This window comes from Crocodylus siamensis, chromosome 2 (assembly GCF_052110815.1).
Source record: "Crocodylus siamensis isolate JL-2025a chromosome 2, ASM5211081v1, whole genome shotgun sequence".
NCBI classification, from domain to species: domain Eukaryota; kingdom Metazoa; phylum Chordata; order Crocodylia; family Crocodylidae; genus Crocodylus; species Crocodylus siamensis.
In genome coordinates, this window is record NC_143396.1 from 33,203,442 (window position 1) to 33,227,399 (window position 23,958).

General features: G+C 43.4%; 2 protein-coding genes across 3 annotated transcripts in view; one reads left to right on the forward strand and one right to left on the reverse strand.

Annotated features, from left to right (window-relative positions):
* The window catches only part of NCAPG (non-SMC condensin I complex subunit G), a 47,946-nt gene extending 30,401 nt beyond the window's left edge, over positions 1–17,545 (forward strand). The window contains exons 15-22 of the mRNA XM_090035670.1: positions 1,445–1,684; positions 2,037–2,218; positions 4,984–5,158; positions 7,272–7,433; positions 9,167–9,311; positions 11,983–12,078; positions 14,670–14,742; positions 15,624–17,545. Of these exons, the coding sequence (XP_089891796.1) occupies positions 1,445–1,684; positions 2,037–2,218; positions 4,984–5,158; positions 7,272–7,433; positions 9,167–9,311; positions 11,983–12,078; positions 14,670–14,742; positions 15,624–15,750 (1,200 nt within the window). The 3' untranslated portion in view covers positions 15,751–17,545. The remainder of the gene's footprint in view (positions 1–1,444; positions 1,685–2,036; positions 2,219–4,983; positions 5,159–7,271; positions 7,434–9,166; positions 9,312–11,982; positions 12,079–14,669; positions 14,743–15,623) is intronic.
* Positions 17,546–20,405: 2,860 nt separating this feature from the next.
* Positions 20,406–23,958, reverse strand: part of LCORL (ligand dependent nuclear receptor corepressor like) — a 174,811-nt gene continuing 171,258 nt past the window's right edge. Inside the window, exon 7 of one of the 2 annotated variants that reach the window (XM_090035684.1) lies at positions 20,406–21,330. In XM_090035684.1, coding sequence (XP_089891810.1) covers positions 21,147–21,330 — 184 coding nt within the window. In that variant the 3' untranslated portion in view covers positions 20,406–21,146. The remainder of the gene's footprint in view (positions 21,331–23,958) is intronic. The other variant, XM_090035676.1, reaches the window with a different exon arrangement.

A 23,958-nucleotide genomic window follows, 5' to 3' on the forward strand; every position in this document is an offset into this window, starting at 1 on the left:
TCAGTGGCAGGTTCTGTCAGACCAACCTGGTGGCCTTCTATGATCAGATCACCAAATCGTTAGATGCAGGGGTAGCAGTGGACATAGTCTTCCTGGACTTTTGGAAGGCCTTCGACACTGTCTCTCACCCTGTTCTCATTAAGAAACTGGGGACTGGGGTGTCGACACTCACACAGTCAATTGGGTCGCCAACTGGCTGGAGGGCCGCACCCAGAGAGTGGGGGTGGATGGGTCATTTTTGACCTGGAGGGATGTGGGCAGTGGGGTTCTGCAGGGCTTGGTCCTCGGGCCCGCACTGTTCAACATCTTCATCGGCGACTTGGACGAGGGGGTAAAAAGCACCCTGTTCAAATTTGCTGATGACACTAAGATGTGGGGGGATGTGGGCATGCTAGAAGGGAGCAATAGGCTACAATCAGACCTAGACAGGTTACAAGGGTGGGCGGATGAGAATAGGATGGGATTCAACACTGACAAGTGCAAAGTGATGCACCAGGAGGAACAACCGCCACCATACCTACAGGCTGGGGAACTCCCTTCTTGTCAGTACAGAGGCAGAAAAGGATCTTGGAGTTACCATTGACTCCAAGATGAACATGGGCCGGCAGTATGGGGACGCAGTCAGGAAGGCCAACCGTACGTTGTCGTGCATCCACAGATGCATCTCGAGCAGGTCCAAGGAGGTGATACTTCCCCTCTATGCGGCACTGGTCAGGCCGCAGCTGGAGTACTGCATCCAGTTCTGGGCGCTGCACTTCAAGAGGGATGTGGACAACATGGAGAGGGTCCAGAGGAGGGCCACTCGTATGATCAGGGAGCAGCAGGGCAGGCCTTATGAGAAGAGGCTACGGGACCTGAACCTATACAGCCTCCACAAGAGAAGGCTGAGGAGGGATCTAGTGGCCTGTTACAAACTAGACAGGGGGGATCAGGAGGCACTGGGGAAGTCCCTGTTTCCCCGAGCACTGCCAGGAGTGACCAGGAATAACGGTCACAAGCTGGTAGAGGGTAGATTTAGGCTAGTTATCAGGAGGCGCTACTTCACAGTCAGGGCCCCTAGGATTTGGAACCTACTTCCAAGAGAAGTGGTGCTGGCTTCTACCCTGGGGGTCTTTAAGAGGAGGTTAGATGAACACCTTGCTGGGGTCATTTGACCCCAGTAATCTTTCCTGCCATGGCAGGGGGTCAGACTAGATGATCTACTCAGGTCCCTTCCAACCCTAGAAACTATGAAACTATGAAATTTAAATTGGGGTGATTGTTTTTTTGGTGCTATAATGAAGTTGCAGTTCTTCAATTTTTGTATATATTTGTATGACTTAATCCCTAAAACTCAGTTAAGTAAAGCTTGTGTCAGTTTTGCTTTATTAAAAGGAACTTGAATATCTCTGCAGTTGAGCATTCTTCCATCTTTCTCCTCCCCCCTCTTCTGCCCCAAATCCAGGTTTTACAAATTGATGATATCACGGTAAAGCTAAGTGCTTTGAAAGCAGTGTTTGACCAATTGATGTTGTTTGGAATAGAACCATTCAAAGTGAAAAAAACTAGTGATCCTGAAAGTGAAGATGCAGAGGTCAGAAGTAGAGATTGTGAGGAAGAAGAAAATAAATATAAAGAGGCTGAAGAAGAGACAGCTACTGTTCACAATCTTCTGCAACTCCTTTCCAGTTTCTTAGACAGTGAGGTAAAATATTGTATGAAATAAGATCAGACTATTCTATAGTTTCTGTAATCTTTAATTTTATTTTTGTAGGAAGATAAAAATTCATTATATGAAAAATATAGAATTCTGTTAGTACGGATTTGTATATTCACTGTACTTGGAGTTATTTCATTGTTATGACCTTTTGTCTGGGAGATACTATTATAATGTTTCATTAAGGATAATGATTGGAATCTTAATCTGCACCAAATTTTGCAGGCATGATGCCAAGATGCATTCACATGCAGTTTGTTTTAAGATCTGGGCCATACTTGCCCATGTATGTCAGTCAAAATACTATATTTTTGTATATAACAGTATTTTTTCACTTAAGTTTTCAGAACTCAGGACGGAAGCTGCAGAAGGCCTAGTCAAACTGATGTTCTCTGGGAGATTTATTGGTGCCAGACTTCTTTCTCGCCTTGTCTTGTTGTGGTATAATCCAGTGACAGAAGATGATACTCGACTTAGACATTGTCTGGGAGTATTCTTCCCTCTGTTTGCATTTGCAAATAGGTATATATTTTTCTGTTACTCCATGTTGGAAGTATATGTTGCAGTTCTCTTCTCTGGCAGTTTTAGCAGAGTTTGTTCTTATTCTTTGCATATGTTGTATATGGGACATGGAGATTAAGAATAAAATCCAAAATAAAAACCATTTTATTTAATGGAGGATAGGAATTGAATAAGTCTAAGTCTACCTTCTTTATTCCCCTTTACTTCTGTTCCACTCTTCTTCCCTGCCCCCACTTAAAATTTAGGACCCTAAACCAACTCCCTAAGAAAGTGCAATGGCAGTTTAGATTCAACTTCTTTGGCGTTTATTTTTTTTAATAAAATGTTAATTTTTAAGAAGGACCATCTTTTACTGTATTTATGCTGTTGTACACCACAGCCAGACCGAAGTATCACTAGAGAATTTGCAGTGGAATGTCAAAAAGAAACACTGAACACAGTGCTTAGCAGTTATGCAGCTAGGCAGGTGGATTCATCTTTAAAGGGCTGAACTATCAGCAGAATTGCTGATGTAGTTTTAGATGTGGAGATATGAAGTTAAGAAAATAAGATAAAAAAGTGAACTGGCAGCCTTAAAGTCTTCCTTTTTTTTCTTCCTCCTCCCCCTTTCCCTCTTCCCCCCCCCCCCCCCCAAAAAAAAGACATTTTTGCTTTGTAAGTTTGTTCTTGTTTTTAGTAAAAGAGTCGGAACTGTTTAATGATATAATTCCATTATTTTCAGTAGGAAGTTGAGTAATATTTCTGTGGCCTATGCATTGCTAATAAAAATAGTTGAGCTAGCTTTTAATTGACCTTTTGATTTCTCTTCCCACACCCCCACCGCCACACTCCATTTCTGTGAACTTAGTAATGAAGAAAAACTAGTTTATCTGCTCTGCTTGCAGTCTCTAAATGTAGAATAATGGACTGTGACTGTGGCTGTATCAAGACCTTTCCTGGTTGCAGTAACATTCAGGAACATTGCCTTGAATACATACTTCACTGCATGTACCACCAAGTCAAGCTTGTGATTTTTTTTTTTCTTTTTCTTTTTTTTTTTTTGTGTCATTGGTAACAGAGTCCAACTCCTTTTCATGCCTCATGGATAATCTTCCCTATTTTTACTCAAAAAGCATGGAAGAGAATGACAAAGGATAAGTTATAGGAGAAAAGCAAGGAAACAACATTTCTATAATTTTAGAATAGGCCAAATTGGAGGTGGGGGGAAACCATGTTTAATAATTTTCTAAATATCTGAGTATGAAAGCATCCAAATACTTCAGGACTAGGTTGATCAGGAACTCCCAATACAAAGCCTATTTTGTTAAATTGATTTTATGAACTGATTGGGTTCAGTTCTACATGCTTGTCTGGCTTCTTGGGCTAGAAGAGCATCAGCTGTGAAAGAGGATGCCTGCCATTAAGAAAAGAAAAACTTAACAACTAATACTTTTTTTCTTTCTGACTTTTGTAATCATAAATTCCCCAGGTAAATCTCTCCTGATTCTGAAACATACATATGATAAAAAGGCTAATACTTTGAGTTGAAATATTTTTGACTTAGAAGAAATTCTATTGGTGTAGTTGGGCTTTGAAAGTACTAATCAGGCAAACAAAGGGCCGTGTCCAAAACCTGGAATCTGTTATCAAGTGAGACTAGTGGTATTGGCTCAGACACATGTGTCTGAAATTAATTTTCCCAGGGTGTGGGGAGAGGTCAATCCAAGTGAAGAAATGCTGCCATAGCTGCTGCAGATGAGGGCTCTTGCTTGGGGTCCTTTTTTGTTGATTTGTCTGCTTCGCATCAGAGGAAGAAGCAGTCTCTTATTTAAGAATAGTCAATATTACTAAAATTTGCTCTTTTGTAAGTCTAAATCCTAGAGCCCTTTCAACTGTTCCACCTGCAATTCAGTAAATATCTTAATTTTTACTCTAAATGATTCATTTTATCAAGGCTCATGCAGTTGCAATTTCAGGTTCCCATGGTTGATTTAAAAATACTATTTTTCATTCTAAACAAAGGACGTACACAGATCCATTTGGGTCTTACATGTGCCTGCAGTGCTTTTCAAGACGGATACAGACATATCTAGGATAGACTGGAAGTGGCAGCACTTCTAGAGATAGATTAATCCAGATAGGTCTTCAGAATCTACAAAAAGATTCTGACCACCTACTATAAGCTATAAGAAAAACCATGAAGGGATTCTTTTTATTAGTACTCTGCTTAGTGAATTCTCATTGTTGTTGGGTTCTTATTTAACCTTGATTTGCTCAAAAAACAAACTTGCTAGTGAAAACTGAAGGCAGCTGCCTTGCTTCCTGCAACGACTTCCAGCATCATGTTTGGGGTGGAGTGGAACAGAAACATCTCAGGCAGAAAATCTGTTTGTCTGTGAAACTGGTAGAAAATGGCACAAAAAATGGATGGGTGAACTCAGCCCTGTTAACAATATGGATTGGCCAGGCCCTATTGCTTTCTCTGTCTACCAAATAGTCAACCCTCTGGATAGAGGAACAGGCTCTGGGGGTGCAGCCTCACAAATGAAATTCTGTATCTGGAGCCTGCCTGAAGACTTAGCTTTGTCTTTACTGAAGGAGCAAAAATGAGCCCTTACAGTCTGCCTGGACTGTCTGTTTCTTCAGGGAATAAGGGTGAGAGGTCCACTTTGTAATGGGGTTGTGGATTTTCATGTTAGGAAAGAGGAAATTTTGGGATAAGTTAGAATAAGCCTGTTTATTTCTATTTATTTTACTAACTTTTTTTAAATTCCCTTTTAAAATAGGGCTAATCAGGAATGCTTTGAGGAAGCTTACCTTCCAACCCTGCGAACACTGTTTCATGCCCCTGCATCTTCACCTTTGGCTGAAGTGGATATTGGTAATGTTTCTGAACTGTTAGTGGACCTGACAAGACCCAGTGGACTGAATCCTCAGGCAAAAAATTCCCAAGATTACCAGGTATGTAGAACTTGTTTGAGGGAGTGTTACTTAGGCCCCTGACCTGACAGATTTTTATTTTAAGGCATAGTGGGATCTGATGTGTGATCCCAACAATCACGCCTCCTGCCATGCCACGTATATTCAGCAGGACATGCATTTTTTTGAATTGGGTATTAGATCCCAATTGTGCCTAAGTTTACCAGTACAAGGGGAGCTGTGTACTTGCTCCACCCCACTGCAAACATGCTACGCTGAAAGCTACTGCAGGCAGCTGCCTTTTAGAATTTCTCTCAAAAGTTTGTTCCTGAGCTAATTAAGGTTATATAAGATCTCAGTGACATGATCTTGGGCTCCCCTTTTACCAAGAAGTTGAAACCTGGGTGCCCTTTGTCAGTTGGGGCTGGGGACCAAATCAGTCCAGTCAAAACCCCAGCTGAAGGGCACAGAGGGTGTTTACAGGTCCTAGTGCTTGGGGACCCTGAGATCTGGCTGTAGCAGTCTGATTCTGGGGTCCCTATGCCTGAAGATGAGTTGCAAACATGGTTTTTCATGTCCTGGAGTTAGGGACTCTAGACTTCTGCTCCAGCCTGGTTGGATAGGTGAAGGGTATGTCTCCATGCTGGATCCTCAGTTGAGTGTTGGGATCTGTCATAGGCCAAACCCAACCACAGACACATGTTCAGTTTAAAACAAGGGTAGACAAAACACTGTCTATGGGCTGAATTCAGCCCGCCAATTGATTTGTATCTGGCCTGCAGCTGCACTTGCAGTGCTTCGCATGGGACCAAGTCCTGCTCAGGGCAGCCTGTGAAGCATTCCAGCCTGTACCCACCCTGTGCCCTGCAATGGCCCTATCCAGCACATTCAGCTTTCCAGATGGACTGCTTCCACTGCTGCTGCAGCTATTCAGGTAGTGCTTAGCTTCCTCCCCATTCTTCTGACCTTGCTGTGCCACTCTGGGCAGCAGGTAGCGTGGGGAAGCGGCAGTGGGCAGGGGAGAAGCTGCAGTTGGGTGGCTCCTGCCCCAGTGTGTGGTATGGGTTACATGCTCCCACCACCTTCCACCCACTCCACCTGCCTGGAATGATGAGCAGCCACTTGTGGGCAGCCGAGTGGGTGGAAGACCACCCCAACAGGAAGCTGTGTACTCTGGCCAGGGCCAGAGTGGTGCCACTGGCAGGTGGGAGTGTGGTGTGGGCTGGCCCGGGCAGAAGCAGGCAGGGCTCAGCCCCATGGGCTGGTTAGTGGGGGCAGACTGCACATGCACCTGCACTGAACCACCTGGGTGAGCTGCATTCACCTCTTCCCTCCCTCTTCTCACCCCTGGCCAGCTCCTAGGACCTAGTGTGTGGCCAGTGCCCTCACCACCCCCTTGCACTTCATCCCCGCCAGTATACAAGAGTAACACTTTTTGAGGAGTTATCCAATTGCTTCTATATACACTACTCAGAAAAATATAAACCAGAACAAAATATTTTTTGAAATAAAATTAAAATATGTTATAGTAGATGCTTATTTTTAATACAAGATTTGTTTTTACCTATACCTTTTAGAAATCCTATCTTCTGAAAGATTGTATGTCCTTCTACAGCTGACCAAAACTTGTTAAATAGCATGCTATCCAAAATAATTGGCCACCCTTGATTTAAAGCATGATATAAATCAGCCACAAAGTTGTTGTGCATATGGAATTACTTTGTGGCTCATTTATTAAATTATCCTGCCTTAAATTTACTTGATCATGTGGCTGGGTTACCTTTTAATCGCATCTTAAATATCATGTGTTTCAGGGGTCTTGGATATTTGTGATGACAGATTAAGAGATTCCACAACCCAGTCATTGCCAGTACTCTGACCCTTTTCTAATATTCCTCATCTGAAGGAATTGAGGGGTCTCCACAAATGATTTCCCTAGTTTGCTGTTGTACACTAATCTACTAATCGAATAGAAGCTGTTGTGTATAAAACCAGGCAAGGAAGCATACGTTCATTGGATTGACTTAAATGCTGCTTTTTGAGAACCCGTTTTTACTGTTTAATATCATTGATTCTTCAAGTCTTAACCTTTTCACTGTCTTCTTCTGTAAGTAACTTGCAACCAGTTTGCACATTATTCTTGTGACTCTTCCAGAATTTGACTGTACATGATAGCTTAGCCATGAAAATTTGCAATGAAATCTTAATGGACCCAACAGCACCAGATGTTCGTATTTATGCAAAAGCCTTGAGTTCATTAGAACTCAGTGAATACTCCATAAAGGATCTTTTGATTCTATTTGATGAGATTCTTGAGGTAGGTAGTAAGTAAATGCTCTGCATAACACTTGCTGTTGTTAACATTAATGGCTAAAATTTTGAATTTTTATAGTAGATAAATTTGTTTTCTTTAAAGTACTTGTTTGAGTTATGAAAGTGGGTGAGTTTTTCTTTATATGGAAATCTTTATTTTAAACATTGCATTAAAAATGAATTTAGAAAATCTTTAAACTTAAAGACTACTATAAACTATTTTATGATTTAAATATATTTAACCACTCCAGGCAGTAGAATAAGCTAAAGCAGCATGCCCTGCATTATATTTGCCATAACAGTAAGATTTATGATGGATGTGCTGGAGTTTATTTCATTAAATGTAAATAAAATTGAATTAGTCCTTTACAGCCCAGATAATGGAATAGCTACTGGAAATACTTGCAGCTGAATGAGAGATTAAGATTTATCTCTGTACAGTCTTTTCGCAGTGCTTACACATGTACTTAACTTCAGGCTCCTTAGGCAGCAGGAAAGGAGTTTGGTTTGAACTGAGATGGGGGTGGATAGGTAGGGAGTAACAGAAAGATAATGTGGATAAAGGCTAGAAGTGAAAGCAGTCATGCCCAGATTAGGTAGAAGGGAGAAAGCAATCAATTTCAGAGAAGCTGAGATGTAAGGACTGTAAGATCATATATGGGTTTAAAAAAGATGTACGCTTGTGGGAAGAGTGTTACGGCATCTGTATATACCAGACTCCAGAGTCAACACCATTTGATTTATGTGTGATTCTCTTCAGCTGGTTGTAGCAGTCCCAGTAAAGGTGTACAGGGGCCAAGGGTGGGCCAACTGCCAGTGTTCCTTTTCAAAGGGATGATGTGCATACCTGGAACGTACCAGCTTCTCCTTAGTCTGGCACAGCAGTTAGCAGTGTCGGGAGGGTGGAGGAGATGGGGATGCTTTAATGGAGCTTAGCTCCAAACTGTGCTGCATTCATGTGCCCCCCCCCCAGTTTTGCTGCTGGTTGGCTGCTCTGCAGGCAAAACACAGTAATGCAGAAGATTTGTTGGCCAGATTACGTGGTTTGGGGGGTGCATCTGGCCCATCTGCCATAGTTTGCCAACCCCTGGAATAGCACAGTGCGTTTATACACGGAATGTATTGCATATTCTTAGTTTTTGCTGCTTTGTGTAACCAAATAAATCATGACATTTAAATTGTAGTCTTTTAGAGTTCTTGTGTATGATTGTATACAATGATGTTATCAAAGATGGCATATCTTCTCCTACAAAGTCACTAATGGGGGTCTCAGTCAGCATATTTATTTGCAGAAGTTCTGATAGTGACTGAATCACTTACATGGCTTACAAAAGTACAGAGGTGTAGGGGGTCATGCTACTTATCCTTCTTTTTTAGGTTGCTAATTATAAAATGGAACCAAGGGGCAAAATTGATTTTTAAAGTAGTCATATTCTTGAATTGAATCTAGACGTAACCACTTTGGCTTAACCTAGTCACTCTCTTGTTTCTTAAGTAATTAATCTTGGGCCAGTAATTGGTAACTAACTAATTAACCAATAATTAATAGGAAGTACAGTAATTAATAGGAAGAGCTTTGCTTTTACTACAAGTAATTTGTGTCTGTGAAACACCTGGAGCTTGTTAAATTTTACTATATTTAAGGGACTATGACTCTACATTTTCTATGAATTAATATTTTATAGAAACAATTAGTGTATAATTACGCAATATTAATGTGAAATATTTCTTCCACAGAAAGTGAAAGATAAGTTGTGTCAAAGAGCTATTGAGAAAATCAAGACAGATTTAAGAAAACATAATGATATTGGCAAGGACCACTCTGCTGTTGTGCAGGACACTGGCACCACAACATCAGAAGATGTTAATCAAATTGAGGACGGTATGTAATGGAAGTAGTTTAGCAAGAGGATGAACAGATCCCTGAATGGCAGATTTCATAGAGATTAGGGCTGGAAGGGACCTCGGGAGATCATCGAGTCCAGCCCCCTGCCCAAAGGGCAGGAAGTCAGCTGGGGTCATAGGATCCCAGCAAGATTAGCATCCAATTTACTCTTGAAGGTGTTCAATGTAGGTGCTTGAACCACCTCCACTGGCAGACTGTTCCAGACCTTGGGTGCTCGGACAGTAAAGAAATTCTTCCTTATGTCCAGCCTGAAACGGTCTTGCAGGAGTTTGTGACCATTCGACCTCGTCATCCCTTGGGGCGCTCTGGTGAACAGACGTTCCCCCAGATCCTGGTGGTCACCCCTGATAAACTTATAGGTGGCCATCAGATCACCCCTGAGCCTGTGCTTTTCCAGGCTAAAGAGTCCCATGTCTCTCAGCCTATCATCGTAAGAGCTGTTTTCCTGACCTCTGATCATGTGCGTGGCTCTCCTCTGGACTCTCTCAAGCTTCTCCACATCCTTTTTGAATTGTGGAGCCCAAAACTGGACGCAGTACTCCAGCTGCGGCCTCACCAAGGTTGAGTATAAGGGGAGAATGATGTCCCGGGATTTGCTCGAGAAGCATCTATGGATGCACGCCAGCATTTTGGTCACTAGCCGCAGCATTGCATTGGAGGCTCATGTTCATCTTGTGGTCAATGATGACCCCCAAGTCTTTTTCTTCTCTAGTGCTAACCAACGTAGCACTGCCGAGCCTATAAGGGTGCTGCAGGTTTTTCCTCCCAAGGTGGAGAACCTTGCATTTTTCGGTGTTAAACACCATCAGGTTCTCATCTGCCCATTTGCTGAGCTTGTCCAGGTCAGCCTGGATCACCCGCCTATCTTCTGGCGTGGATGCTTTGCCCCAAAGTTTGGTGTCATCGGTGAACTTGGCCAGTCCACTCCTGACTCCAATGTCCACATCGTTAATGAAGATGTTGAACAGTATGGGTCCCAGGACAGAGCCTTGAGGGACCCCACTGGTCACATGTCATATGTAGTTATCTAACTAAAACGGTATAATTCTTCTCTATCATGAAAACTTTGAAGTATCCAAGAAGTATTTAGCAAACGTTGTGCTTTTAAAATACTCTGCAACATTAGGCTGGTCTTTCTGATTTTTCTGTTGGCTTTTTACCTAGTTGCCCTGTTCCTTCTTTTAAAAATAGTGTCAAACATTTCTCTCCACAACAGTTCCTTTATAAAGATGATGCCAGCCAGGGGACCTTTTGTTTAATAGATATTTGAGTTGTCCGTTTCCTGGGTACTAGTGTCCACTAATTGGCATAGACATAACCTGGCCAAGATGCAACTTAATAACTTTCAATTCCCTTTTTGTTTGCAATTGACTTTCTGCATTTTTCCTCAATTTTTTTTGTATTTTTTAAGACAGTATTTTATAACATAGTACAAATAGCAGTATCATCTCCTTGTTGTTAACTTACATATTTGGAGCCAGATTTGGCTCTTGTTTAAATGCATAATGATGGTAGAAAGAAGACTTTCATTCTCTGCAGCCTGTGTAGCAGCAAGACTCTCTGTATTTTTCAATCCCTGTACTACAAGTAGCCCAGGTACTATCTGTTAGCAGCTCCTGGTCTAATAATGTAGCTTTTCTTGGGATAGTTTGTATTTATTCACATACTACACTCGCCTTTTCCCCAAAGATTAGATAATGAAAATTGGGTTGCATCTTCAATGAGGACACTGGTTTCTGCAGGGGCTGTGGCAAGATTCCTCTGCTCACTCTCATTCCCCCCTCCCCTTGGTATCTGCCAACATCTGAGAATCTACCTTTCTCTCCGATCCTGCTGAATTAAGGTTTTTGCATTCTCAGTTGCATACATTTAAGCTATGGCTATCAAAGTAAATCCTGTATCTCTTTCAGTAGCAGCATCTCCAAGCTGGGGGGTGGGGGGGTGGGGTTGACTGAAGGAAAGACTCTGCCCCTGCTCCACATGCCTGGAGTGACACGTAAGATATTACTCACTCCCTCACCCTTTTTCTCAAGGAAAAATCTTTTTCTTAGTTCAGCTTTTTCAAAACAATGTGCATGTCTTATTTGGGGATTTGTGCTATGTGAATAAATACGGTAGTCCATTGTTAAATCCAACCTGACTAAAAAGTTGGCTTAAAGAAGCCTTGACCTACTTTCTTACCTAAATATCTAAGCATCTGTCTTAAGTTGTTTTTGAAGATCACTTCTCTGTGTGCTTGTCTCAATGGTTTGTTTCTCCTGCCACATAGGTAGGCTGCATCAGGGCTTGAATTCCATCAGCTCTTGTACCGATAGTTCAGGAGTGCTGGTAGTCTAAAATAAATGTGTTAGTTCACAAGTGCTACACAGCTTGCTGCTGCTTCTGCTTCCAGCTAACACTTTTCAGTACAAAATTCCCACAAGAAGACTTGGAATTTTATATTTCAGAATGCACCTTCTTGTGGCAGCAATCTAGTATCCTGGGGATAAAATACCCGTTCTGCCAGGATTCCCATTATCTTTGTCCACTTTCATTTTAGAAAAAAAATTGGGACTGCAAGTTTTTAAAAACGGTAACAGAAGTCTTTTTATTGTAGTTTTTTAAAGAACTGCTATGATTTCTTCTGATATACTGTTCTGTTAAACAGAAGAGAAGAAAGCAACTGATCAAACTCGTGTTAATGAAGATGATAAACAAAATGCAACTACAAAGATGAAATCTACCAGAGGCAAGACGAATAGAGGTATGCGCTAACTTCAGGTTTTGGTAGCTTATTATCTATTACTTTATTCAGGGCTGCCCAAGTTAGGTTGTGGGATTCATGCTGTGGGGCCTGCAGCAGTGTGGCCCATGGGCCATAGGTCATGTCTGTCCCAGTTCTGTCCCCACCCTTGCACCATGCACACAGGCACTCCTTGTCCCCCTCCACTGTACCAAACACATCAGTGCTACTTCCCCCTCCACCACCACCACCACCACCGCGTGCATGGACACAGGTGCCCCAGCCTCACTTTCAGCTCCCAGGGCACAAACTCCTCATGTGCGTGGCACTAATGCCCCATGCCATAGGCTTTCCAGGCACCGTGGCTGTTCCATTCTGCTTCCTCCCACCTGAAGGATGGGGAGCCTGGAGTCAAAAGTGGCTCCTACTTCTGCTGCAGCCAGTGAGTGGGGGAGCATCAGGTGGGTGGATTCTGATAGCTGCAAATTAATCTCTTGTAGGCTGTACATGGCTTGTGGGCTGTCTCTTGGACAGCCTTCCTTTAAATGAAAAAATATAGATTTTTTTTTAAAGCTTGTATGCAGTGTAGTTCTTTGACATGTTTTAAATTCTCAGGGTGGTAGGGTTTTAGTTCAAGTTCGAGCAGCTGTGATTTTACCATTCATTTTCCAGTAGTTTAATATTGTAATATGACATCACCTTCCTGGTGTCATCAATGGTGTTACTTCTTAGAATATGGTAGTTGCCTGCAGGAGCATCACTGTTTTAATGAAGACGTTTGAAATCCAGTTTACAAACTTGAATGACGCTAGAGACTTCCCAAATTGAGTTTATTTTTCTCAATAAAGCATTCTGTACATTTTAAGCAAGATGTTTTCTCTAAATGGTTAACTAACCCAGGATAAAGCAGTGCTACGTTCTCTGTGATAGTGGCTCTGGAAATTGGAACTGTGGCTTATAAGAAGTTTCTGCTTGTGCTTGACAGTTCTGTACTAATTCATAATAACAGTGTCAAGTATATCACGTTGTTTGCTACTGCGAGGTAAATCCTATCACTGGGCACTGAACATCACATTTCTGAATGAAAAAGAAGGTGTTTAAAAACTTGAGAAATTAATTTGAGCCTCTCCATGTGGAGTCTACTTGTACTGTGAATATGCATCTTCTGTAAAGGAGTTTGACTGTTTTCATCAGCAGTGCCAGGTAGCAGTCACATGTGCAGTCTGCAGGCATGACCTCCCTCCAGGGGGCACGAACGGAACTTCTCATGCCACTTGCATCCTCCTGACTTGGACCTGGAAGAACTTGTCTATACCACCCTCGTGTCAGTGTTGGCAGCACTTGTCACAAGCATGCCTCAGCCAGTATCTTCTGCTCTGAGCTTGTTTGGAGTTTGATTTGTTTGCAGATATCCACGTGCTTAGCTTAGGTAAATTAGTTTAATCCCAGGGGAGCTGCACTGGCTAGATTCTCTAGTTCTAAGTTACCCCCTTCTTGTGGTGGGGTAATTTTTTAAAATGGAGTCCTAAGTGTCTTTGGGGGGCAACCATATCAGGTGCACAGCTTGTAAGCCATTTGAGAGATGCATGCAAATATCTTGGTCGTCTAGGCCAGGAGCGTTCAACCTCCAGCCCATGGGCCAGTTCTGACCTGCAATGCTGTCATCTGGCCTACCTGGCTTCTCATAGGTCTGGAAATTTGGAGGTGGGACTGGCACCACCGCTCCTCGGATGCCAGATCTCTAGATCATGCCCCTATGCACTGGATCCGGTTCCCCATCCAGTGTGCAGGCCTGGGCGGGTTGGTGCTGGGCCTCGGTGCTCAATCCCAGCATAGAGGGCTTTGAAAAGGTGGTGCTGGGCCCAAGGGCCCGATCCCACTGTGCAGTGGAGTAGGGGTGGGGTGGGCTGGGCTCCCTGGATCCAATATCAGCAAGCAGGGCAGGGAAGGGTGGTGCTGGACCCACAAGGCCTGTTCCAGGCTCTGAACCATTCATCTGAGCACCGCAGATCTAGACTGAAGCTTCATCTGGTGGAGAAGCTCATGGGGGCAACACTAGGTTCATCAATACATGAGCATAAAGCTTCAGCCTCGCCCTCAAAAACAGCAAACAGCTCCTCCCCCCCCTCCAAGATCCCCATCTGTAAGCAATGCAATGATCCCTAGGGTTTAGGGGGCCAACAAGAATTCAGTCATTCTGCATCTCTGGTTGTGCAGATTGGTACTTCTAGGACTGCTTCATCCCACTTTACAATAGTGTCTCTTAATATAGTGCAGAGGTGTTGAACTTGGCTGGTGCCGTGGGCTGGCTTCACACAGGGCAGAGGCTGGGTAGGTGGCCGCAGGCCTACCAAGGGCTGTCTTGCAGCCCTGGCTTGCCCTTCTGCTGCCAAGCACCGTGTCCGCTGGCACCACAAGGCCCTAGATTCCGTGGCTGACCACTCCCACTTCATGTTGTGAGTAGATCTTGACTGACTGACTTAACCTGAAATATTGGCATTGAAAAAAGTAGGTGAGGTAAAGCGAAAAGTTGCTAGTCATTCAAAGCTATGGAGTTGTTTTGAATATAAGGAACAGTGTAGTTTTGCTGGTAACTTTCGCTTCTGTTTTAGGACGAAGAAAAGTAACTACAGAAGCCATGAATAAAAGAGGAAGAAATAAAGCTATAGAGTTTGACAGTGAAAGGTAAGTTTATACAAGAATTGCTAAAGTATATAGCTTAAATTGAAAAATCACAAGTAGGCTTTGGACAAATAAAAACTTTCCACTGGTGTAATCAATGTTAAGCTAGAAAAAAAATAGCAGACATGATGCAGAACCCATAACCTGGGATAGCTTTGTCCTATCTGATGGAGGATTCCCCTGAAAGTATCAGGGATAAGAACCCAGTGTAATTTTAATTGGTTTGTATTTTGTCTGTCCATTTTCATCCATGTTTTATCTGTCCATTTGCTAAAGGCAGATGGGCTGTTACCTGCCTCCTATGCCCCCTGGTAGTGAGTTAGAATAATAGCTGGTTACTGTATGAGTATCCCCCAGTAGTTGCACATTTATCTGTTTCTGGTCCTGAGATCATTTATATTATTTTTGCATATTGGCATGAAATAAATGACTGAGTTCAGCACCTTAGTAAATTGATATGTTTTCAGAAATTGGCATTTGGCAATAAACTAAACACAATGCAAGTATAAATGGCATTCCAGCATGTTAATTTCCTTGGAACTTTACTGTCTGTGGGCGTGTGATCAAACAGATGCCCCATTAACTTCAATGTGATCCTGAGCAGACATTTGCATTTGCTTGAATACTTTTACTCTTATGTACCCTCGTGGTAAGATGACAACTTTTACATATATTTTGCAACTATCAACATTTGGTTAATCCTCTAGTGATTGTGATGTTTTTGGACTGATATGCAGCTGTTCAGAAATATTAAGCTGTATGCAGAGCAGCATCTTCTTATTCTTTAAAAACAATACCATCTTATTTTGTGTTTTCAAGGCTGTATATTTTATTACATTTAAATTTACTTACAATTTTGTTTGTGGCCCTCTTAAATATGTTAGTGGGGACGAAGTTCCAGAACCAGTTTCAGTGCCAAGTTCAAGGCCATCCAGACGAGCAAAAACAGCAGCAATTGCAAAAACAAGGATGAATCTTACAGGACTTATTAATGAAGCAGCAGATGAGTGAAGAACAAGGGAGAAGAGTTCCTTTAATAAACTCTTGTAGCTCTTTATAATGGACTTCCAAAAATAAGCTGTTTTGCTTTAAATCCTGTTTTTTACTCTTTGTATATTTTAACTGTTTTTAAATTCTGAAGCTCCCACTAACTTTAAACTACTTTTTAATTTTGACAGTCATTCCAAAGTTACAAGAATGATTTTGTTTGCATAATAAAAGTGTAAAATTTTACTAAAACCCGGTTTTTGATTTTACCTTTAAAAAAGAAAAGTGCCTTTACACTTTTCATTTGAAAGGTTCTGTTACTGTGAAATAGCAGTAGTGCTTTCCATATTCAAAGCTCACTGTTGTGTTTCTGGCTATGTTAATACCGCACAGGTAGCAAGCTATAAATTGTGATGGGTTTTCCAGAATTAGTACATCTTAATGTGTCTATTTTTATTATTTATGGGCTTGTTTATTTTCTAGATGTGAATAGAGGAGACCTGGTTGTTTTATTATGGAAATATGGGATAAATCGGGTGGGCAAAGTACAGCCTGTGACTAGTCAGCGTGCTAAGGGATTCTGTCTGGCCCATATGTTGGGTCCCTTGGCCTCACCTGGCATGGGGGCAGTCCGGGCTGTAGAGCATGCGTCTGGGCACGCAGAGGGCATGAGTGGTGTGGCATCCAGACTTGCTTCCTGGCAGCCCCCTGAGGTGGTGGTTTACCTTGCCCAGCTGCTGCTGCCCATGTCTCCGTTGCTGCCACCACCCTGGCCCCACTGCTCAGCCACCTCAGTCTGTCTGCCCTGCACCCATTGCTGGGGGCATTGGATGGAGTGAATGGGTAGGCAGGTGGGGTCTCTATGGAGACTGGCCTGGGCTATGTGGACAGGGCATGCTGAGCTGGGCAGATGGGACGGTGCTATGGGTGGGTGGGGCTGGGATCATGGGCCTGGATAGGAATTTTTGCACTCCCTGTGCTCTGCTCTGTTGGGTCGGCCCCCCCCACACCTTTGCTGGCTCACAACAGCTCAAAGTAACTCTTAAAGTTGCCTTCAAGCCCAAATAATTGCCCACCCTGGCATAAATGGATATTAATTCTGGTCAATCCTTCCTGTAGACGCAGATATCTTTTTTATTATGTACAATATTAAAATACAAGGCCAGTTCCTTTTCTGCCCATTAAGTGTCATAGTGTGATTTTCAGGTATTTGAGCAGAGTTTAAAAAATAAAAACTGATGACACATTAGAAGGGTGGGTAGTTGTCCTCACTGCTTTTTGTGACTTGGGTTTAAAGCTAAGAAACCACTGTACAAAAGTAGAGCCAGTAATGCTTTTTTTTCAAGAACTTGAACGGTGTTAAATAACCCTAAATGTAATCCTAAATGCTTAGTGGGGGAAGAGCAGGGGAGGGGAGCTCAATGTCTTAATTTTCATGTCATTATCTAGAATCAATATTGTATTGGTTTAAAAAAATCACTGTGGTTCTCCCTCTGCATTTCTTATATGGGCACCTAAAAACAATTAAAAAACCCCAATTCTTTGATGTATTATTGACTTGTCAGACCCAACATTGTCACACTTCCACTGAAATCTAAAATATTCTTTTAAGTTTACAGTTACTAATTAATCTTCAGGAAAAGTCCAGTGGTCTTATGTAGAAATTGCAAACCTTGTTACCTTGTTATCCTGTTTCAGGCAAAGCCTCATTGTTCTTGCTGCTCAAAAAAGTAGAGATTCACTGACATATCAGTGCCATATGAGATCACTGATTAAAAGGAAAATGAATGTTATTGGCTACTGGCTTTTTTGGCCAGTGTACCTGATAATTTATCAATAAATATGTGTCTTACGGCTGGGGCCCTAGAGGCAATGTGTATGCGCAGAGCCACATGCATGTGGCTGGGAATGCAGGCAGGCAGTGTGGAAGCAGCACCATGCAGGTAAGTCTGTAAAGGGGAAGGGGCGTGGGGGTGGCAGATTGAGGACCCCAGGATGAGGCAGAGTGGGCTGGGGGTGCTGCCCAGCTAGGGCAGTGAATCGGACCCAGGGCAGGGAGCAGAACAGCTGTGGGTGGCTCATCCAGGGAGGTGCGGGGTGGGGGAGGGTGTGGAAAAGAGAGTGCAGCTCCCTGCTGCGCGCACCCCTGGGGGAAGCATGGGGGGGGCATGTCCACCCCTGGATTTGTGCGAGGCATGCTGTCTACCTTGCTGCCTTTGCCCCAGGAGCCATGTGCTGGGCATGCACCGCTTGCTGGTCCAGCAGTGGTGGCGGCAGTGAGTTGTGCCTCTTGCTGCTAGGTGAGCAGGGGATGTGCAGCTCCTGGGGCAAAGGCAGCAGGGCAAAGAGCCTTGAGCCCGCAGCGAACAGCCTTCAACTGCCCTTGCTTTGCATGGCTCTGGTTAGAAGTGTCCCTGCGGCTAAAAGTGGTGGCATGCTCAAACTAAAGCTCATTTGACAAGCTTTAGATCAAGCGCCCCTGCCATCTTTAAGCACCAGGATGCTGATCCCATGGACGAGGCACCCATGGCTCTGCACTCCCTGCCCTGGGGTCCCATTCACCACCCTGGCTGGGCAATGCCCCCTGACCCACCCCCTCCCTCACTGTGGGGGCCTTGATCTGCACCACCTTCCCTCCACACATCTGCAGGGCGCTGCTCTCCAGCGCTGCTCTCCACACTGCCCGGCTGCATTCCTGTAAGTCGCTTACCTGATCTGTATTGGCCAGTATCCCTGGTAAAGGATTAGCTACTGGTATTGGCCAAGAAAATCTTTTTTGGTCCACCCCTACAAGCAAGTGATCCCAAATATGTCTAAATAACTTAATTGTGATCTACACTTCTATAAACTTATCAAATAATTTCTGGGTTTTACTCTTTAAAGTACAGGCAATCCCCGCTTAGCACTTAACTGGTTCCTGAAAAAACGAGCGTTAAGCAAAACGGAAAGTTTTTGATGATCGAAGACTGCAAGTGTTTTTAATGACCCAAGATGGCAACCACGAGTATTATAACAAAACTTGCTGAGCGCTAAGTGGAATTGGGTATTGATGGAAAATGACTGTTATAGTGAAATAGCGCCAAGTGACAGCGTTAAGCGGGGGTTGCCTGTATTGTAACAATTGCTTAGAGTATCTTGATTTGTAGTACATTGATACTGCTGATGGCAAGGTTGCTGATTTCACTGTGAAGTACATATTTTGTGTGTTAAAAAAAAAAATTTCTGTAGGGCTGTTTCCTGATTTTCCTGCTGCTCAAATTGAGAAGTTACAGTACATCCTTGAAAGTCTGAATGGGATGAAAGGTCATAATCTTTCTCTATAGCAAACAGTTTGCTATGAACATAAGAGTGCTTTGCTCTCTATGCTGGTAGACTCCACATCAGGTGTGTCCTGACGGAGCCCTTCATAGACCCTGAGGTTGGCGCAGGTACCCGGTGGCAGAGCCATTCAGGTGTTTGGTACAGATCTCAAGACCTGAATTCAAGGGGAACCACAGTCAAACCAGATGTAAATAGGCACCTGGACACACAAGCTGTGGAGCTGGAAGTGGCTGGGGACAGTGCCAGCCATGCTCTGATTTAAATGCTTGTCAGGTATCTGCTTGTTAGGGGTGTGGCCCCATGTCCACTTGCAGTGGTTGTCAGTCACTGGAATGCTGTGACGTATTAGTTGCTTTGTTGGATAATCCTCACCAAAACTGGAGCAACTTTGCAATGCCATGTAGCATTTGTTCATGTTTTTAACTGCACTCAGTGTAGTTAAATTAAGTTGAATGTGTGACATGATGCTAGATCAGTCCTGCCCAACCTTGTCACCCTTCAGCCAGATGGGCAGTACCAGGCTGGCCTGTGAGCTGGATCCAGCTGGGGGCGGGGGTGGCAATCCAGCGTCTGGTGCTGGCCTGGCTGGAACCCAAGGGACTCAGCTGCATGGGAACAACTTCACTGAGGCTGTATCCACGTGAGGCCTGGAAATTTAGGTGGATAACAGGAGCCTGTAGCCTGGATCCAGCCCATAAGCCAGGGGTTGAATACCTCTATCCTAGATCGAGAGCTACACGTTTCTCTTGGTAACAAGGCTCTGCTATGATATCTCTGTATTCTGTAATCTATTCTGTGCGGTCTGCCATCTGAGTGGTTTAATACCTCTCAGGAATCTCTTGAGGCTGTGAATTCTTATAAAAATGTGGCTGAAATGTTTCAAGTACTGACCTGTAGCAGTGACTAACTAAATCCCATGAGAAAAGACTACATCTTAGCAACTTTGGTCTTCATAAAGATCCAGATCTGGCCTGCTGGCCAGAGGTTGAATTTAGATTATAAGTAAATTCAGGTGCATTTGTAAACATACTTCTCAGACAGCGATCTAAGCTGTTTTTCCAGGTATTTGACACTTGAGTCTCAGGAAGTAACAGATGATGAACTTAGTGAATTAAGAAACCTTCAGCTCTGCCTATAGTAAAGGAAGAAGTGAAGTAGGTTCCTCTTTAAGTACCAGTACTGGATTCTTGAATTAATGACGCATACCTTTTATAAGGTATTTTGTATAAACATAGCTGAAGCTGATTTACCCTTGGACTGGAGGTAGTAAAGCACTGGAAAGATTTACTCCTATACAAATGTATGATTTTGAAAAATGCAATGAATTTCTAAAATGCAATAAAACCAAGACAGTGGAAAAGGGTTTACATCCATTTTAATTCCTGACAGGCATAAATTCATAGAAACAAAGGGGAAAAAATAGACCACTGCAGTAGAAACCTCCAAAAGTGCAGATACAGGTATGTTGAACAACAATCTTTCAAGAGATTTCTTTTACGCAGGTGGCCTTTTGTTTAGACTCTACAGTTTTGAAACACTGGCACACAAAAGTTCATAGGCTAAATGGGGCAGGGAAAAACCAAAAGAAACCTTCCTCAAAAAATGAAAACTTACTACATCATCTGAAGCGGTGTTTACATTTCCAACATTTATGGAGGACCTTTAGGTGCCTTTTGCCATCTCTTACTGCTTTCCTTTGAGGTAGTCAGTCTCCCCATTTTGAAGAAGTGATAGGAAGCTTGATCACCATAAGCCTTGACACAGTTAAGTGACTGATGTCATATACATAAAATATATTAACTTTTGTGCACAAAAATAAAATTGGGCAATTGAAAGGACATAGAAAAATCACAATACTATTAAAAGGGAAACATCTGATTTTGACAGAAGATTTGTACTGCAAAATTCCATGATGGTCAGATGCAAAACCTCATGTAAAAAAAAAAAATACAAAGAGTACATCAAAATGGATAATGCTAGTGATTAATATAAAGCCAAATCACACAAGATCATTTCAAGATCAATGTAACAAATGCTAATTATTCAGCAGAATAAATCAAGAACAATGTACAAAACAATAGTGCAAGAAGAGCTGCAATCTATTTGTTCTCATCACTTTTGAGATTTTGGTTAAAAACTTTACAGCTGGCGAGAGAGGCTGCTGCAAAACTCAGATTCCACTGGGTGGGCTGATTAAGGCACATCTTTATGGACTTCAAAGGTTGGTTGGCTGCATTCACATCTAATAAATTCTTCTTCTCCAAGACTTTCACTTGTAGCGTGCTGCGGGGAAGGGAAGGAGTTCAAAGAACATTAGTCCATCTTATTTCTAAAGCAGGCAAATATCAACATGAAGAAAGGCATTTTTGTTAGAGTAAACACATTATTTCTGCAGTAGCCTCTACAGGGATTGGACTCCCTTAGTGTGCACACTTAGGCAGATTCCGGGTTTGTCTTGGCTGCGGAGTTAACTTTAGTCATAACTCAAGTCCCGCTGACATGTACAGCTGGTGTTAGTGCAACTTGTCAGCAGCTTCAAAAATCAGCTTGTGTGTTAATTTGCAGTGAGGACGAAGTTGAAAAGTGTTAACTTTGCAGTGAAAAAAGCCTCAGTTCCTGTTCCAAGGAACATATTAGAAAAGACTATTTCACTTATTGCTAAATTGATCAAGGTTCTTCTCTTTACAACAGCCGCAGTCTGGCTGGATAATGCTCATTTAGAAAAATTAAATCAGGAAAACACAATTTGCACACAGAAAAAGGGCTTTATTTTACTTACTCAAATCAGTAGGGAATATACAGTTTGATGGGAAAAACCTTTTCACTGCCAGGAAAAGCATTATAATTGCATACATTCAAAAGCCAGAAGTTAAATAGTTTGAATTTTGTCTTGATAATTTCTAGAAAATACTTCATTTCAGGTCTTCCTAAACCTGCTCTCTGTCAAAGGGAAATCTTTTGGTTCCCTACTAATCCCTGGTGTTCAAGGGGGGATTCTCAGATGTCCAGGTCTAGTTTCAGTTTCGCAACACTGAGAATAAAAAAACCACAAGCGAGTCAAGAATTCCAACTTCTGCTTTATGGTGAGAAACTAAATTTGCTGTAAGAAAAAAGGAAGGAGCCGACTGCTCGTCATCTATAAATACCTACACACACAGACTTGTGATAGTAAAGTGCGTTTTTAAATTGGCAGGTGAGCATGAGTTCCAAGGGCAAGAAGCTGCAGCCAAGCAAATTCAGACGGGAAAGACGGTGCACATCTGCTTAATTTCCATCACTGACATACAAACTCACCTAGACACCATGGCTGAGCAATCACTTAAAGGTACTAAATTAGGACCTTAGCTGTCTAACATCTGCTCTAGCTCAGCCACAAAACTTCAACTTCATGAGGAACCATTGGACCAGAATGGCAGCTCCTAACCTTAAAAAAAAATCTAGGAATGAGTCTATTTTGAAATGGATCTGAACCTTTCTGTTTGCTGGAGATTGGTGGAATAGCTAAACACCTGGAGGAAGCCCTTGAACAGCATCTGCCTTTTCAGGGTGATGGCATTGTTTTCCTGCAGAGTAACAGCCATGGAAGCTCTGGCTTACACCCACAAGTCCCAACCTCAGGCTGGATGTTTTCCTTCAGTAGCACTTGGGGATGGATCTGCCTTGCTTATATACCTGTGTACTCTGGCCCAAAAGGATGACATTTATTTATTCATGCCTCCAAGTATATGTCTCCATTGCTGCTGCTGCTCCTTCTGGTCTTTTGCCTTTCCTTTCATCCCAATCCCAGGAAGTTCTGCTGTTTGGGAGGGGAGAAAGGTTTCATGCAGGTTTGAACTAAGCAGCACTTGGAAAAGAAAGAACTTAGACCAATGGGCAGCTCACCTGAATTTACAGCCTGGGCACAGGTGGACCTGTGCTCACCGGTGTTGGCAACAGATGACAGGTTAGGCTTGTCACTACTCTACTCTAATCCATAAAACTGAAATTTGCAGCATTGGGCCTGTCTAAACATGCACTTGATCTGACCTAAGTTTACTTCGGTGTAAGCCACTCTGGAGTAAGCGCTTTTGGCAGGTGTCTACATGTGGCAATTAGGGAGAAGATTTACTGCTCTTTGCATCAAGTTTTCTGCATCCCTGCAATAGGCCCCTGCTGCCACCAGATACAGCACAAGGCTCCTGCTGGGTGCTAGTGGAGAGCCCTGGCCCAGGAGATGGCTTCCTCTTGGCCCTGGATGGATGTGGGGGGGCTGCCTGCTACTAAGGTGGGGACAAATGTCCCCCTATTCCAGTACCAGGGAGCTCCTGGCCTTGGCTCCCTGATCAGGGGCAGGGGACTTGGAAAGAGTTGCAGGGGAGGGGCAAGTCCTAGCCCCCTGTCCCAATCTGCTGGTGGGGCAGCTAGAAGCTAGCTTGCTGCTCGAGCAGTCAATTGGGCACAGGGCTGGAGCCTGTCCCTGACCAGAACAGTTCCCAGCCTGTTGTGCACCAGGCGGGGGCTGGGCAGCTTGTTTCCCACTCAGCTCCGTGAGCCCAGAACTGGTGGGGAACAGACTGGGGAGCTTGTTCCCCGCCCAGCTCCATGAGTGCAAGGCTAAGAGGGGGACAAGCTCCCCAGCCTGTTCCTCCCCCCAGCTCCACACTCATGAAGCTGGACAGGGAACAGGCTCCCCTACCCCCACCAGCAGGGAGCTCTGGGCGCTGGCTCCGCAACCACTGGCTGGTGCTGGAAGATCTTTATCTCCCAGCACTGGCTCTGTGACCGCAGGGTCTCCCAGTGCCAGCCCTGTGGGTACAGAGCCAGTGCTAGGAGATAAGTCTCCCTGCCCCTGCTCCCCATCACGATCTTGGAGTAAGGGGCTTGAAGCTCCCTGCTGCCAGGGCAGAGGGACATAGTCCCTGCCTGGGTTCC